Below are 16,649 nucleotides of genomic sequence, written 5' to 3'. Positions count from 1 at the left end.
TCACAGCAAAAAGGGTATTATTGCGGGGTTTGTGTGCCCTCCCTGTATCTGCATGGCTTACACTGTAGTTGCGAGTGTCTGATTGTCCGTGTCTGTATTAGTCTTGTGTTGGGCGCTCTAGCGTCCCTGCCTTCTTAACCAATAGCAGCTGTTAAAGGCTTCAGCCTCCTGCTACCCTCAACAGGGTTTACAGAATCTGGTCTCATTCCAGAGGCATCAGATTCGGAGATTTTGTTAAGACCCCTTCGCACTGCATATACCCACCTGAGAGTAATCTTTAGTATCAGTTATACGTTGTTAATTGTTGTGAAATAAGATGTATTAGAAATATTTGCTTTAGATGTCTGATACTGCCTCGAGTGGTGCGCCACAGCACAGACATGAAAGGACCCATTGTGCATACGTTCAGCACATCGCCAGCTTTGACAACGATGGGATGAGAATGGGTTTATATGTGACTAAAAAGAATGGCGACTTTTGTTTTAGGTGAATGGTGTCACTGGAACAATCTTGTGGAGGAATATGTCTATCCAACTGACCATGTGCCTGACTACACCTCCATTCTTGTTCCAAATGTGGATAACACAAGAACCTCTTTCTTGCTGGAGACTATTGCCAAACAACACAAGGTGATCTTGTGGTTTTTAAAAGAATATTTAGATAATGTTTATACTTAAAATATGTTACTTTTTGTCTAAACTCTAAATGTTTTATATGTACAGGCCGTACTGCTTATTGGTGAACAAGGGACAGCGAAGACAGTGATGATCAAAGGCTATGCAAAGAAATACGATCCTGAGACGGATCTGTTCAAATCACTGAACTTCTCATCTGCCACAGAGCCCTTGATGTATCAGGTAAAAGATATTTTAAAATGCTTTTTGTGCTTGAATTTTTACAGTCCTACATTGGTTCATGTTTGCAAAAACTTTCTTCGTACACAGCGATCAGTGGAAAGTTACATTGAGAAAAGGATTGGCAGCACCTATGGACCCCCAGGAGGACGCAGGATGACCATCTTCATCGATGACATAAATATGCCTATTGTCAACGAATGGGGAGATCAGGTGTTGCTTTCTTTTTTTTTTTTAATGAACATCTGTCTGTCTATCTGTCGCTTTAATCTGATGAGTTACTTTATGTGGCTATCCAACCAGATCACAAATGAGATAGTCCGCCAGATGATGGAAATGACTGGCATGTACAATCTGGATAAACCAGGAGATTTCACCACGATTGAGGATGCACAGATTCTGGCTGCCATGATCCACCCTGGTGGGGGTAGAAATGACATCCCACAAAGACTGAAGAGACACTTTACAGTCTTCAACTGCACTCTGCCAGCCAACACCTCCATTGATAAGATCTTTGGTAGGTTGGTCTAAAATAATCCCATTTGTTCTGCTTCCATTACTGTAGTTTTCATTTTACAGTTAACGGTTTCTTCATGTTCTTTTTGTGCAGGTGTGATTGGCTCTGGATATTTCCATGAATGCAGGGCATTCCAGCCAAGCATATCAGCAATGGTTAAATGTCTAGTGTCTGCTGGGAGGATCGTTTGGCAGTGGACAAAGGTACTTACCTGGAATATGATGAGAAGTTTATAATAGGAATTGATTATAGGTATATGGTATTGATAAGTTTGTTAACTTGTTTTATGACACCACATTGAAGGTCAAAATGCTTCCAACACCATCAAAGTTCCACTACATTTTCAATTTGAGGGACTTGTCCAGGATCTGGCAGGGAATGTTAAACGTTAAGGCAGAGGAGTGTGGTGACATCTCCACCCTATTGGCTCTTTTCAAGTGTGAATGTACAAGGGTGATAGCAGACAGGTAAAATCCTTTTTTAAGTTAAAAAACAAAAAGTTGGAAGAAAGCATTACTCTAAGACTTTGCTTTGTTGCAGGTTTATTTGCTCTGAGGACAGAGATTGGTTTGAGAAGGCTGTATGTCGTGTCATCCAAGAGCACGTTGACCCAAACCTCGTTCAAGAGCTTCATTCTGAGCCGTATTTTGTGGACTTCCTCCGAGATGCACCTGAGCCAACTGGAGAGGAAGACGATGATGCCTGTTTTGATGCCCCTAAGATCTATGAACTGGTGTGAAATCTGAATTCGTACATCAGTGCTTGATAGTTTCATGGTAGTAAGTTGATGGAGGAAACTGTCACCATAATCTGTATGAACAACTTGTTTCAGGTGCCAGATTTTCAGTTCTTATCAGATAAGCTTGTGATGTATCAAGCTCAGCACAATGAGGTAGTAAGGGGCTCCACCCTGGATCTGGTTTTCTTCAAAGACGCAATGACTCATCTTGTCAAGGTGACACCTGAAGCGAGTATAGCTGATGCATTTCTTGTAGACTAGGCTAGATATAATACTGATTCTTTTTAGATTTGCTCCTCTTTAGGTCTCACGAATCATTCGCACTGACAATGGAAATGCCCTGCTTGTGGGAGTGGGAGGATCAGGAAAACAGAGTCTGACGCGCCTGGCCTCATACATAGCTGGATACAGCATCTTCCAGATCACATTAACCAAGTGAGATGAGTCATAGTTGTGAGAGCTCTGTTTGTAGGGACTTTAATCACACTGATCAAACTGTTCTTGGGGCTCTCTGAGGGTTAGAGGCGCTCCCCAAAGGACAATGAACCATCAGGGGCTTTTTTTCTGCTTGCATTCAAGTGATATAACCTGCAAACCTGTCTCAGTCGGCCTTAGGTGTCACTTTAAGTCCATTCCTCTGTTTCAAAAAAATAATAATAATACAATAATTTCTTATTATATATTGCTTATAGGCAATGTTTTAAATAGGTTTGTTTGTTTTAGTTTTTTTTACTTCCCTTTGATAGTAGTGGTTCCAGTGGTGTGTTCATACCTTCAACCAGTCACTGTACACTTACCTCATCTGGACCTATCACGTCACCTTCATGTCTCCGTTATGCTGGGAAAGCTCCCGCTCCAAAGTAGAAATTAAAGACGCCACAGAAGGAGTTCTATAAACTCTGAGCTCCTACTATAGACGTTCTTCCAGGGTCTCGGGTGATTGGTCAAGCACATGAATACAGTACTAAGATCAGCTCTAATTAACTGCTATTAATTTTATCCTTAAAAGTAGGAAACAAATAAAAAGTTCAATTCGATAAACGTACCTATTAAAGGCGGGGTTGGGGATCTTTTTCTGAAACATTTTTTTACATATTGCTTGAAATACTCTTCACACCCCCATTGCAACCAATTAATTAAAAGTTTTGACACAAATATGAAAATTTTTAGTGGCCTCTAGAACGTACAATCTAGGAAAAACAGTATCCAATCATTGTGAGCGGACCGTTCACAATGATTGGATTCTGATGCCGTCTATCACCTGCAATCTGCTTCTCCCCCCCCCCCCCCCCGTGCGCGTACCCTGCTCCGTGAACGAATTACGCGTCCAGAAGCTTGGCAGGAAGCTAAACTAGAGCCAGCTTGGCTAGCACCTAGCATTATTAAACGTATAGTTAGCATAAACTAAATACTAAATACTAAATACGGCAACAATCGATGCTTGCTGTCAGAACAGCGCTCTTGCACCTTCTTGCTCGTGCGCGTTCATGTACTCTAGAGGCGTGCCTTCGGGGGGAAAGTGAAGAAAAGGGTTGGGACTTTTTACCTGTGTATTTTCAAAATGCAGCTTCGCTGGACCCAAAATCCAGGATCTCCTACCCTACCTTTAAAATACAAGAATGAGTGTCCTATGAAGCCATGAGCTGTTTGTAGTTGCATTTGCACTGAAAGTGAAATGCTGGGCCTTCTTTCCAATTATGTGGTGTTTATTTTTCCTTACTTAGAACATACAACATGAGTAATTTCATGGATGACCTGAAACTGTTGTATAACACAGCGGGGGCTGAGGGCAAAGGCATCACCTTCGTCTTTACAGACAACGAAATCAAGGATGAGGCTTTCCTCGAGTACCTCAACAATATTCTCTCTTCTGGAGAGGTGAGATCTCATAAAGGTATAAAGGCGTATCTGAATATCTGCTGATTGTGTAACTGAACACTGGAATCTTCAGTCTAATTGAAACGGACTGGAATTGGTCCTGTATGACTGAAACAAAGAGGTGGGGCAGAATGTAACGTCTCAAAGGAAAAGCTTCGCTGGTCCTGACCATGTTGTAATCGTTTCAGGTCTCCAATCTTTTTGCAAAAGATGAGATGCAAGAGATCACCCAGAACCTGATCCCAGTTATGAAAAAGGAGTTTCCTCGAATTCCACCAACTTTTGACAATCTTTATGACTACTTTATATCTCGGTCAAGGAAGAATTTACACGTTGTTCTGTGCTTCTCACCGGTAAGTTGAAACTTTGTATATTTTCTGTTTATACCCAAAAGCAACCGCCCAAACTTTTGCTACTTTTATTCCAAATCTCTTTTTATTCACAGCATGTTTAGATGCTCAACAGTGACATTATATATACACTTACACCCATAACTATCTCCATAAATGAACCTTTTCATTGGAGTTTTACTCTACTCTTGTTTAAAGGTGGGGCAGAAGTTTCGCTCCAGATGTCTGAAGTTTCCGGGCTTGATTTCCGGCTGCACAATGGACTGGTTCACCCCTTGGCCCAATGAGGCTCTGGTTGCTGTGTCCACCTATTTCTTATCTAAGTTTCACATGGTTTGTCCAGCTGATGTGAAGACTTCAGTGATGACCACCATGGGAACTTATCATCACAAAGTATCTGAAACATGTGAAAGTTACTTTGAAAGGTATCACATTTACACAAATCCAATTTGTTCAGAAACATACGCTATCAAACACAGTCCTAACGCTGTATGTTGTTCATCTCTCAGGTTTCGAAGACGAGCTCACGTCACCCCTAAATCTTACCTTTCTTTTATAAATGGTTACAAAACATTATATGCCGAAAAGCACAACTATATCAACACTTTGGCAGAGCGCATGAATGTTGGTAAGGAATTTGAACAGGAAGGCAGTTGTGTCTTTATAAAGATTGTGTACTTTATGGAGGATTTTGTATGGTCTACTCCTGTAAAAGATTACACCAGATGTTACTGATTTCCAGGGTTGGACAAACTGATGGAGGCCAGTAAGTCGGTGGCTCAATTATCAAAAGATCTTGAAGTAAAGGAAAAAGAGCTCGCTATTGCATCTGCCAAAGCTGACGAGGTAAATCAGATACGTCCAAGCTCCTGTGACCTGCAGATAAGATTGATGATGGATGGATGTTTATGAGCAACTTTCCTCCAATCAGTACTTCCACAGTAATGTAAAACCATAAAATTAAGAACAATTTGAGTTCTGTACATAGTGAGGTAGCAGAATCAGTTTATTCATAGGTTCATTGTGGAAATTAGCTTCTGGTTTGATGTGAATAGCTGACAGAGGTTTTGTCATTTCTGAAAAGCTGTTTGAAAGGTCAACACCATGGACGCACGCGTATGATGCATTTGAAGGCATGAGATGTTTATTTTTGCATTCACCAAGGTGCTGGCAGAGGTGACAGTCAGTGCTAAAGCTGCAACCATTGTGAAGAATGAGGTCCAAGTTGTGAAGGACAGAGCCCAGAAAATTGTGGATGGAATAGAGTATGAGAAAGCTATAGCTGAGGAAAAGCTGGAGGCTGCCAGGCCAGCTTTAGAAGAAGCTACAGCTGCACTGAATGTGAGTTATCTCTGACTTATTTGAAGATATTTACACCATGCATTCTACGATATGTTACATGATATACTTAAAAACTCCACAGACCATCAAGCCAGCTGACATTGCCACAGTGAGAAAATTGGCCAAGCCTCCACACCTGGTCATGAGGATCATGGACTGCTGTCTGATTTTATTTAACAAAAAGTTAGACCCTGTTACATGTGATCCAGAACGAAGCTGTCTTCAACCATCATGGTCAGAAGCACTGAAGGTAACAAATTTCCTTTTTCTAAAAATTCAGTTGTTGCAAATGATAAATATATGAATTCCACTCATATATTAAAGGAGACACATTGTGCCCTGAGGTCTTAAATGTGTCATGTTTGGTTGAAATACTACAGAGATATAACACAGCAGCTCTTTTCAAGCCCAAATTTGCAGGCCTTTTTTTCAGTATTAGTTTTAGGAGGTGGAGTGAGCCAGCGGACTCAACTCTGCTCCTCTCTTCTGCAGGGTGTGCCTTTTTTGAGATTTGTTCTACAGCTTTGATGCTTCCATGCAAATGTAAATTTGGACACAATTCACACCTAAAAACCCTTAAAGTGCATTAATATGTGAGAAGGTACAGTAGGTAGCCTGAAAGCTCATGAAATGAAAGAAGGCCTGTAAGAAGTTGGATTATTATCAAATTGATTTCTTAAGTAAACTTAACTAAACAAAAAGCAAGAACAAATTAGTCTTGACATCTGGCTTTTGGGTTAAAGCGAATGCAGCACGATTTAAAGTTGAAGATGGATGGGGATGAAAAGATGGCAGCTGGATAATTCTGCTCTGAGTGCAAACCTGAGCGGCGTGTTCTTCCTCACAAATGGCATTTGCATGAATTCATTTGTTTTGTCCTTTTCAGCTTATGAGTGGCTCTGGTTTCTTGACAAGCCTCCAGCAGTTCCCAAAGGACAGCATTAACGAGGAAACTGTGGAACTACTGCAGCCTTACTTTGACATGGAGGATTACACCATGGAAAATGCCAAGAAAGTGTGTGGTAGTGTAGCTGGTCTGCTCGCATGGACTCGTGCTATGGCCTCATTCTTTGCCATCAACAAAGAAGTGTTGCCACTCAAGGTAAAGTTAAAGTTCATCATGTTGGCGACTGTTTTTTTTTCTTTCTTTTTCATTTTAGATTTGTCGTAGGCGGCTATTCTTCTCCAATAATGCCATTTAAAACTCTCTGTTTGAATCCATTTTAGGTAAATAGGTGATTTAACCTCATTTTTAGCCCAAAGCCTTTTTATGCTACAGTATAACTGCATTGTTTGTTTCCAGGCCAACCTTGCCATTCAAGAGAACCGTCTAACTGTGGCTAATAACGAGCTGTGCGCGGCAGAGACTCAGCTGGCTGAAAAGCAAGCAGAGTTTGACAAAGTCAAGGCCAAATGCGACGCTGCAATGAAAGAGAAACAGGTGTGACGCACCCTTTTGAAAAATGTCACGACTGCGTTGACTTAAATCTAGAGATTGTAGCTGACACAGGCGTCTTGTCTTTCAGGAATTGGTGGATGATGCTGAGATGTGTAGGAATAAAATGCAGGCTGCATCTGCACTTATTGACGGACTTAGTGGAGAGAAAGCTCGCTGGATCGAGCAACGCAAAGAATTTAAGTCACAAATAAACAGGCAGGTTACAAAGGCAATGCAATTGAATATCAAAATGTTATATTCCAAGGGGGGTTAGTCTTTAAAGAGGTTCATTACTAGAATTCAGGATTGGTTCTTCAAGGACAGATTTAAAAGGTTTTGATAATGGCTTTTATATGAGTCCAGCTGCTTCTGCCTTTGTTTTCAGACTTGTGGGTGACGTACTCCAGCTCACCGGCTTCTTGTCGTACTGCGGTCCATTCAACCAGAGTTTCCGTGATATGTTGTTGAAGGACATCTGGGAGGCGGAGCTCCGGAAGCACAAAATCCCTTTTACAGAAAATCTCAACATCATTTCTGCCCTGGTGGATGCTTCCAATGTGAGAACAATGCCAGCCTATTTTTATTTGATACTAGTCCTGTGAAAAGTAAAAAAAAATCATTTGAACCATTGACTATCATTTTTAATATTTAAGATAAGTGAGTGGAACCTTCAGGGACTCCCGGGAGATGACTTGTCAGTTCAGAATGGCATCATCGTCACAAAAGCAACAAGATATCCCCTCCTCATCGATCCACAGACTCAGGGAAAAGCTTGGATTAAGAAAAAGGAAGAGGCCAACGAACTTCAAGTATATAGCCAAATGATTTTCACTTGTGTCATTTTTACCCTAATTACACGCTTAAGTAAAGCATGTCGCAGAAGTAAACTGATTTCATGTTCAGGTCACGTCCCTCAACCACAAATTCTTTCGCACACATTTGGAAGATTGTATTTCCATGGGACGCCCAATGCTCATTGAGGATATATTTGAGGAGCTCGACCCTGCCCTGGACAACGTGCTCGAGAAAAACTTTATCAAATCTGGGACCAGTTTCAAGGTATTTTTAACCTTCATGTCCATTCGAATTTACCAATACAACTTTAAAATGTGTACACTCTTAAAATTGTCTTCAATGTTTTTTTATAGGTCAAAGTAGGAGACAAAGAGGTAAACGTAATGGATGGGTTCCAGCTCTATATAACTACCAAACTGCCTAATCCAGCATACACTCCAGAGGTCAGCGCAAAAACATCCATTATTGATTTCACTGTAAACATGAAGGGCCTGGAGAACCAGCTGCTCGGCCGAGTCATCCTCAAAGAAAAATACGTGAGTGTGCCGTTTGTTCCAGAAACGCAGCTTGCTTTCCCCATTTGGTTTAAAAATATAACTTTATCTGTGATTGTTTTAGATAACTGTTTTTCCAGTGTAAGAATATGATATTGACTGGCTCTTGGTTTTTTTTCACTCATCTCAACAGGAGCTAGAAGCAGAAAGATTGAAACTAATTGAGGATGTAACTGCTAATAAAAGAAAGATGCAGGAGTTGGAAGACAATTTGCTGTACAAACTCAGCAGCACTAAAGGTCCTATAGTTACTGTTGTAGACTAATGCCAGTTTCTCCAGTCATACCTGTTCTTTTTCCTAAAGTGAAAGTGTGTCTGTTTGTCTGGTTAAAGGTTCTTTGGTTGATGATGACTCCATGATTGGCATTCTGACCACGACTAAGCAAACTGCTGCGGAAGTTAGTGCAAAGCTCAGTGTTGCAGCTGAAGCAGAAGTAAAGATCAATGTCGCTCAAGAAGAATACCATCCAGTTGCCTCTCGAGGAAGCACATTGTACTTCCTCATCACGGAGATGAGCATGGTCAATATCATGTACCAGACCTCCTTGGGTCAGTTCCTCAAAATCTTTGATCTGTCACTCGCAAGGTATGGCTTTATCGTGATTTAAGAAGTATGTCTGCACAGTCTTATCATAAGATGTTTGAGATTAAAGCTCGGAAACTATTCCAACCATTACTTCCTCTAATGACCAACAAATTTGTCTGGAAAGAACAATAGGTTGACAAAGATGTTTCTTTAACCACGCTGTGGTGTGGTCGTATTCTTCAAATATGCTTTGTTCTCTGTGTCTTTGCCTCCCTCGTTTTTTTATGCTGATTTTTTGTTTTTAATTAATGCGCTTTTGCAGGTCTGAGAAGGCCTCCAAAACTCAGAAGCGGATTGCAAATATTATTGAATATCTGACGTTTGAGGTTTTCCGATACACAGTCAGAAGCCTTTATGAAAACCACAAGTTCATCTTCACACTCCTGCTGGCCCTCAAGATTGACTTACAGAATAACAGAATACAACACAACAAATTTCAGATTCTTATTAAAGGTAAGGTGTGCATCATTCCCAGGAAAAGTTGAATTGCCTTTTGGACTTGACATCTCTGAACATAATTGATGAAACAATAGGTGGCGCAGCTCTTGACCTGAAGACCTGTCCATCAAAGCCATTCAGCTGGATCCTGGATATGGTGTGGCTGAACTTGGTAGAACTCAGCAAGCTGCCACAGTTCACTAACATTATAAACCAGGTAAGCCATAGATCCACGAATGATCTGGACATCTGAATTCTTCATCTGCTTGTAGTGTCATCAGTTTTGGTATTGACATGGTTTGTAGGTGTCCCAAAATGGGAAAAACTGGAAAGCATGGCTCAATCTTGATGCCCCAGAGGAAGGCGTCACTCCAGATGGATACAACTCTCTTGATGTTTTCCATAAGCTTTTGCTGATAAGGTTGGGTCCTCCTACTTGAATGTTGATTACATGTTTGAATACACCATATTATAAAATGCAATCACCTCACAAGCATTTTTTCTCACAGGTCTTGGTGCCCTGATCGCACCTTGTCTCAGGCCAGAAAGTATGTGGGAGACTCTTTGGGCATGAGATTCGTTGAGCCTGTCCTCTTGAACCTTCACAGCACCTGGCAGGAAAGTGATCCTCGCACCCCCCTCATTTGCTTCCTTTCTATGGGCTCAGATCCCACCGAACAAATCGAAGCACTTGCCAAGAAACTTAATCTCGGTGAGTTTGCCCTGTCCTGCCCCATTTTTTATTTTATTTTACTGAACTTTTTTATTTTCTTTTGAAGATGTAATGCCAAAATCTCCTGACGTCTGATTGTGTTTACATTCAGACCAGTTCCCAACTTGCGACGCTATCTACTTTTGATTCAGTTAGAACTGTATGAAACCCAAATTTTGTGATTGATGTCCCTGTGACCGTGGTAACCAACTGTATCCTGGATGTTGGTTGCTGTGTGCTCTTTGCAGTGGCACCTTGGGTGTTCACTGGGCAATCCAGCTCATGTATTTGTTTTCCTGAGCATAAATTCATTTGATTGTGGCTGTTAAAATTCCCCTAATTGAAAGGTCTGTGGTTTGATCCGTGGCCCTTAATTCCCCGTAATGTTTCATCCTTGTGTAAGTGTGTGTGTTATGTTGTGTTAGAAAGATAATTATGTTTTGTATGTACAGTATAGTTAAAGGCCTGTGGCTTGTACTGCAAAGTCCTGAGTGGTGGATTAGACCAGGGGGGAAAGCACTATTTAAATGCACTCTATATGTTCATGTCTATGTAAATACTCCCACTGTTTCGGTTTACAGAATGCAGAGCAATATCTATGGGACAAGGACAAGAGGTGCATGCAAGGAAGCTGGTCAAGACATCAATGACAGAGGTGCTTTTAGAAGTTACTGAAGAAGTATAATGCATGAGTTAAGCCTTTCCAACTGAGGCAGTTCCAGGATTGGTACCAGTTCTTTGACCAAGAACCCCTCAATTCAGGGTCTGGAGGGAACCTGTGAACTCTGAGACCAGCTAACAGTTTGACCGCCATTAAAAAGATAAATAAATGAATACTGAGCAAGGGGAACATTTAGACGTAAAATCGATATAGCATCGAAAAGCTAATGATGTCATCTTTCATCTGATATTTTAGATAGTGTTAATATTGCCAGTTGTGGTTTGCAAATGGCCATACACACAGAATTGACCATGTCTGAGTGGGATTTGTAATGGAAATCAGAGTTTATAAATAGCATTGCAGCCAGGGCTTAGAAATGCCAGCTGGCAGTATTAAAACATTACATACCATTTATAAGCCTAGATGCAAACTGCATTTGTGAAAGCACCCCTCATAGGGCGGTAATCATAAATGCTGACTGTGTTGTTGGAACGAACGTATATGACCACAAGGCTCAGGAGTGGCTCTCGTGCATGTGGACAAGCAAATGGTTTCATCGAAAGTTCACAAAGTAAAGCAGCTTCCAGCAGGTGACAGCATCTGGTGAATGCTTTCATGTGGGAGTGTATTGGATTGTCCTGATGTGCAAGCTAGAGTGTTGCTTCTTGCTTTCAACAGCAATGGCTGACTGTTTGACCTGATCCGTGGCTTTTGTGTCTGGATGTGTACAGGGAGGTTGGGTCCTTCTGCAGAACTGTCACCTGGGGTTGCAGTTTATGGATGAGCTGCTAGAAACTATCACAGTTACAGAGAGCATGCATGACACGTTCAGGGTGTGGATCACCACAGAGCCACACGATCTGTTCTCCATCACACTCCTACAGGTGAGACTTGACAACATCGTCATAAAAAGGAAGGTGTTAAAAGTTTTTGTACACGCACAGACTGTCTCTCACTCTTTACCTTTTAAGTCTTCCATCAAGTTCACCAACGACCCCCCCCAGGGAATACGTGCTGGTTTGAAACGAACATTTGCAGGAATTTCACAGAACCAGTTGGAAGTCAGCAACCTGCCCATGTGGAAGCCTTTGCTGTACGGTGTGGCCTTTTTACACACTGCTGTGCAGGTACTGCGCATTCTAAGTTCACGCGTGTCATAGTGGAACTTTATTTAAAGGAAATATTAAAAAAGAATACATGCTTTGCTCCTGGCACAGTTTATATGAGAAACAGAGTGAACTAACCATATTTAGAAGTACCGTAACCTTGACAATGGCACTACTTAATTTGGTAGCTTTTTTTTCTTATTAATTTCATAATTGATAATGAAATCATTTGTGCCATTTTAATAATGCATTAGGCAAATTTTCCACCTCATTACCATATTGAGAATGTGTTGGCTTTAGTTTATTTTATAGCCTTTTGAAGTTTGAGTGGTTTGTATTTTCCAGTGTAGCACAAATCAACTCGTGTCTGTGACTTTTTTCCTCCAGTAGAAGGAAGGCTGTTCGTCATAATAACACAGGGATTTTCTGATTTTACATGGTAACCTTTTCTTTTTTTTTGCTTTGTAAGGAACGACGTAAATTTGGACCCTTAGGTTGGAACATACCTTACGAGTTCAATTCGGCCGATTTCTCTGCAAGTGTTGAATTTGTTGAAAGACACTTGGATGATTGCGGCCCCAAGAAGGTGAGCGTTTTGCAGCCCTGGTTTAATATTTGTATGTCATCCTCCCTCCCTCACTCACTACTTTGTGTCCCCCCCCACAGGATGTGTCATGGATAACCTTGCGATACATGCTCGCTGAGGTGCAATATGGAGGAAGGGTCACAGATGACTATGACAAACGCCTGTTGAAGTGTTTTGCTCGTGTAATAATCCCAGTTTTTTTGTTGATTCGTGTGTTACAACTCCCGGTGTTTTATGTTGCATTGTATTACATTTGATACGACACGTGAAGCTCAATGTTCTTAATTACAGGTGTGGTTCAGTAAGAAGATGTTTGACCCAACATTTTGCTTTTACACGGGCTACAAAATTGCGGTGTGTAAGACAATAGAAGAGTACATGGATAACATTCAGAGTTTACCCACTGAGGATTCACCCCAAGCACTGGGGCTGCACGCTAATGCTGATATCACGTAAGGAGAGTGTCGTCATGATGAGGCATTAAAGCTGCGGTCGGCAACTTTTTTTTAGTCATATTAGCTTGAACTGTCATGGGATTCTGGAAGGAGAATATTAAATAGGCTGTTTAGGAAAAATAACGAAATCTGTAGCTCCCTCTGAAGCCTGTAATCATGCTTGCAAAAACCGAGCGCTCCCGGCTGTTTTTAACCAATCAAGTTAGGGTGGAGGAATCCTACCTGTCAATCACAGCTTGTGCACACGCTGCTGAGCGTGAGTCTGCCCCAGCTTGTGTGCGCTCACACTGGTGTGAACTCACGTGCACAACCTCGTCCACAGAGGGGGAGGGGTTTGGGGGGCGATTCGGAGCTTGTTAGAGGTTGGGGGAGGGACCTGAGAGTGTATCAGTTTGAATTTTCCGACTTTAGACTCGCAATTTTGAAAACCTGCCGACTGCAGCTTTAAAAGCGGTCTTGTTGTATTTACTGTACTTAGAGTCTCTGAGGTTATTGCATTTCTCTTCTATAATGAATGTTGACCAGATACCAGACAAACACATCTGCTGAGGTGTTAGACACAATCACAAATATTCAGCCCAAGGAAAGTGGAGGGGGATCTGGAGAGACTCGGGAGTCCATCGTCCACAAAATGGCAGAGGACATGTTGGACAAACTGCCCGCTAATTACATTCCACATGAGGTCAGTTGGTAGGATCATTAGGCTTTTTACAGGCCAATGTACACGTTCTCTTAATCTAAACTCTGTAACTTTGATGGGTTCAGGTCAGAGCCAGACTGTTGACAATGGGAGCTCTTAACCCAATGAACATCTTCCTACGTCAGGAAGTGGATCGAATGCAAAGGATCATCTCTGTGGTGCGCTCGAGTCTGACTGACCTGAAGCTGGCCATTGATGGCACAATAATAATGAGTGATGTAAGATTTCTGATTCCTCAGCACATCGCTTCATATTTGCTTCTTAAGATACGCACTTCTCTGTATGTTTGTTACTCAGTTTTTTCATCAACGATTGTCTGTTAGAGTTAGATTAGATTTTCAGGAGGCTTTAAAATGCTTTCAAACTCCTGGTATGTACTTTGTTCCTAGAACCTTCGTGATGCTCTGGACAATATTTTTGACGCTCGTGTGCCCAGCCTGTGGAGGAAGATCTCCTGGGAGTCTTCCACTCTGGGCTTTTGGTACACCGAGCTTATCCAGAGAAACAAACAGTTCTACAGTTGGGTGTTTCAAGGAAGGCCCAAAGCGTTTTGGATGACGGGTTTCTTTAACCCTCAGGGTGAGTTTGTGGTTTTGATGGAATGAGGCCTTTTACAATGTTAAACACTGAGTTGGCTGCATTACTGGTTAAGACCTTGAAGTTTTGAGCATGATGGAGCTGACACGTCTTAAAGACTTCCAGCAGCTAAAGTTACACGTTATTAGACCTAATGTTTACTTGAATGTTTGCAGGTTTTTTAACAGCCATGAGACAAGAAGTAACCAGGGCGAACAAAGGCTGGGCTCTGGACACAGTCACACTGAACAACAATGTCCTGAAGAAGTCAATGGAGGAGATCACAGCCTCGCCAACGGTGAGTGGGTGTTTTCTGCTCACTGGAAATGTGAAAGGAATTTAACCGTGTGCTATTTTGTTATTGAATGCCTTTCCTCTACAGGAAGGGGTTTATGTCTATGGTTTGTTCCTGGAAGGGGCTGGTTGGAACAGAAAGAACATCACTCTCATCGAGTCCTCACCCAAAGTACTCTTCACACCCATGCCTGTCATCCACATGTTTGCCATCAAATCCAATGCTCCTGTGGATCCGAAGCTGTACGCCTGCCCCATCTACAAGAAACCAAGGCGCACAGACCTCAATTACATCACAGCAGTGGTGCTACCTACTGTCCAGTCACCAGACCACTGGATCTTACGTGGGGTTGCTCTGCTCTGTGACATCAAATAATAAACAACTGTATTACTTTTTAATGTTGTCCAAAAAACGAATAAATGTTTTTTCTGCAGATTAGGTGAATTACTTTTTGACTATGTATGTGAGACTCATCTATGGAGCCATTGATCAACTACTTAAGTGATAAAAATATTACATTAGTTTGCTTTGAGGGCTTACCACTTATCACAAGGACGTTAATGAGCCAGTGAGTAAGTAAAAGCTCCGGTGGCTCCAGCAGCTCTTTTGTTACCATGGAGATCATATATGATGTCTATGGTCTCACCTCGCCCTTCTTCTTCTTCTTCTATTTTGTTGGCGGTTGGCAAACAACTTTTGGAAGCATTACCGCCACCTATTGAAATGGAGTGTGAGTCTGGGCGAAAACTATCTCAGCTAAATATAAAAAAATAAGAATAAATAAATAATTAAAAAAAGGTATTATATCCTTCTAATCAGTCATGTGGCTTCTAGATAGTGAAAAAGGTACTTAAAGCACATCTCACTTGAGTTCTTCTGTAGTATTGTTTTAATGTTTAATTGCACACTTTCTGACTCTAGTCCTAGGATGAGGTGCTGCCTCTCCTGGTCAAACCTGACACGTTGCTCTATTACATGCTCCACGGTCTCAGTAGCACCACATACACTGGTACCCATAGGAAGCTGATATCGGTGCCTGAGTTTATAATTCCATTTACCATCTGTGCAATTTCTAAAACTATCCTGTCTGGACTCCGACATGGTACTCTGAATACTCATCAGGGCAGAAGCAGAATCTGAGGCAATTAGCACTCATACTCACACATTCCTTGGTCTATTCCCCTCTATCCAGGTCAAAGCAGCGAGGATGGCTACTAGTTCTGCGGTGTATACAGCAAGATCATTGTTTAGCCTTTCTTTTTTGCACATCTTAAGCTCTGGTACTACAAATGCCACACCCACTTTCCCGTCAGGTGACTTTGAAGCGTCTGTAAAACACACAAGTTTATCCTTGTACTGAGCTCTGATATGGCACTCAACCATTTCTTTGCTGAACTCCTCTTGCTTCTTCAACTCTAGAAGTGCTAAATCTATTACAGGTTCCTTTAACAGCCATGGTGGTACAACTGAATATGTGACAGCTGCACACAGAGTAAGTGCCTGCAGGCCTCTGCCTTTTGAGGAACCACCCACCCAAAGCTTCTACCTGGTTTATCTTTCTCCTGGCAGTGAGTTCACACAGATAGACTGATGTGGCCTTCCCTTTGCCCTCTGAGGTTAGCCCAATAGACTAAGGCCAGCTGATCTCTCCTTACATGCAGTGGCATTTCCCCCACCTCTACCTGTATAGCATTAACAGGAGTCGACTTCATTGCTCCACAACGCGTTCTTACGGCTTTATGCTGAATAACATCCAGTTTTGCCAGGAGCGTCTTAGATGCAGATCTGTAAGCCACACGACACATCCATAGTCAAATACAGACCTAATAAGGCTGATGTATATCGTTCTCAAGGCTGACCTGTTGGCTCCCCAGTCCACCCCTTTCAGACAGCGCATGACATTCAGTACCTTTTTACATTTCTCAATCATTTTTTGCATGCGAACAGACCAAGTTAATCTCTTATCTAACCACAGGCCTAGATATTTAAAACAGTTTACTCTCTCTAGTTCTGCGCCTGATAACTTCAGCTTCAAACCCATGGGAATGTTCTTTCTAGTAAAAAACAA

The 16,649-nt window shown here is 41.8% G+C and overlaps 1 protein-coding gene across 1 annotated transcript in view; it reads left to right on the top strand.

The window, feature by feature from the left end:
• LOC142376981 (dynein axonemal heavy chain 8-like) overlaps positions 1 to 14,960 on the top strand; it is a 54,765-nt gene extending 39,805 nt beyond the window's left edge. The window contains exons 54-93 of the mRNA XM_075460684.1: positions 487 to 629; positions 723 to 857; positions 945 to 1,067; positions 1,158 to 1,371; positions 1,465 to 1,574; positions 1,675 to 1,838; positions 1,912 to 2,104; positions 2,204 to 2,326; positions 2,415 to 2,545; positions 3,835 to 3,988; positions 4,177 to 4,341; positions 4,537 to 4,763; positions 4,848 to 4,966; positions 5,081 to 5,184; positions 5,503 to 5,679; positions 5,762 to 5,929; positions 6,566 to 6,781; positions 6,983 to 7,120; positions 7,206 to 7,333; positions 7,503 to 7,674; positions 7,771 to 7,926; positions 8,021 to 8,176; positions 8,266 to 8,448; positions 8,600 to 8,705; positions 8,800 to 9,052; positions 9,315 to 9,505; positions 9,586 to 9,707; positions 9,796 to 9,911; positions 10,000 to 10,202; positions 10,784 to 10,857; positions 11,595 to 11,747; positions 11,835 to 11,990; positions 12,439 to 12,555; positions 12,636 to 12,737; positions 12,847 to 13,007; positions 13,536 to 13,692; positions 13,776 to 13,928; positions 14,100 to 14,289; positions 14,463 to 14,584; positions 14,669 to 14,960. Coding sequence (XP_075316799.1) covers positions 487 to 629; positions 723 to 857; positions 945 to 1,067; positions 1,158 to 1,371; positions 1,465 to 1,574; positions 1,675 to 1,838; positions 1,912 to 2,104; positions 2,204 to 2,326; positions 2,415 to 2,545; positions 3,835 to 3,988; positions 4,177 to 4,341; positions 4,537 to 4,763; positions 4,848 to 4,966; positions 5,081 to 5,184; positions 5,503 to 5,679; positions 5,762 to 5,929; positions 6,566 to 6,781; positions 6,983 to 7,120; positions 7,206 to 7,333; positions 7,503 to 7,674; positions 7,771 to 7,926; positions 8,021 to 8,176; positions 8,266 to 8,448; positions 8,600 to 8,705; positions 8,800 to 9,052; positions 9,315 to 9,505; positions 9,586 to 9,707; positions 9,796 to 9,911; positions 10,000 to 10,202; positions 10,784 to 10,857; positions 11,595 to 11,747; positions 11,835 to 11,990; positions 12,439 to 12,555; positions 12,636 to 12,737; positions 12,847 to 13,007; positions 13,536 to 13,692; positions 13,776 to 13,928; positions 14,100 to 14,289; positions 14,463 to 14,584; positions 14,669 to 14,956 — 6,263 coding nt within the window. The 3' untranslated portion in view covers positions 14,957 to 14,960. The remainder of the gene's footprint in view (positions 1 to 486; positions 630 to 722; positions 858 to 944; positions 1,068 to 1,157; positions 1,372 to 1,464; positions 1,575 to 1,674; positions 1,839 to 1,911; positions 2,105 to 2,203; positions 2,327 to 2,414; positions 2,546 to 3,834; positions 3,989 to 4,176; positions 4,342 to 4,536; positions 4,764 to 4,847; positions 4,967 to 5,080; positions 5,185 to 5,502; positions 5,680 to 5,761; positions 5,930 to 6,565; positions 6,782 to 6,982; positions 7,121 to 7,205; positions 7,334 to 7,502; positions 7,675 to 7,770; positions 7,927 to 8,020; positions 8,177 to 8,265; positions 8,449 to 8,599; positions 8,706 to 8,799; positions 9,053 to 9,314; positions 9,506 to 9,585; positions 9,708 to 9,795; positions 9,912 to 9,999; positions 10,203 to 10,783; positions 10,858 to 11,594; positions 11,748 to 11,834; positions 11,991 to 12,438; positions 12,556 to 12,635; positions 12,738 to 12,846; positions 13,008 to 13,535; positions 13,693 to 13,775; positions 13,929 to 14,099; positions 14,290 to 14,462; positions 14,585 to 14,668) is intronic.
• The last annotated feature ends 1,689 nt before the right edge of the window (positions 14,961 to 16,649 follow it).

Source organism: Odontesthes bonariensis, chromosome 3 (assembly GCF_027942865.1).
Source record: "Odontesthes bonariensis isolate fOdoBon6 chromosome 3, fOdoBon6.hap1, whole genome shotgun sequence".
Classification (NCBI taxonomy): Eukaryota; Metazoa; Chordata; class Actinopteri; order Atheriniformes; family Atherinopsidae; genus Odontesthes; species Odontesthes bonariensis.
Note: the sequence above shows the minus strand (reverse complement) of the source record. Positions and strands in the feature narration are given on the sequence as shown.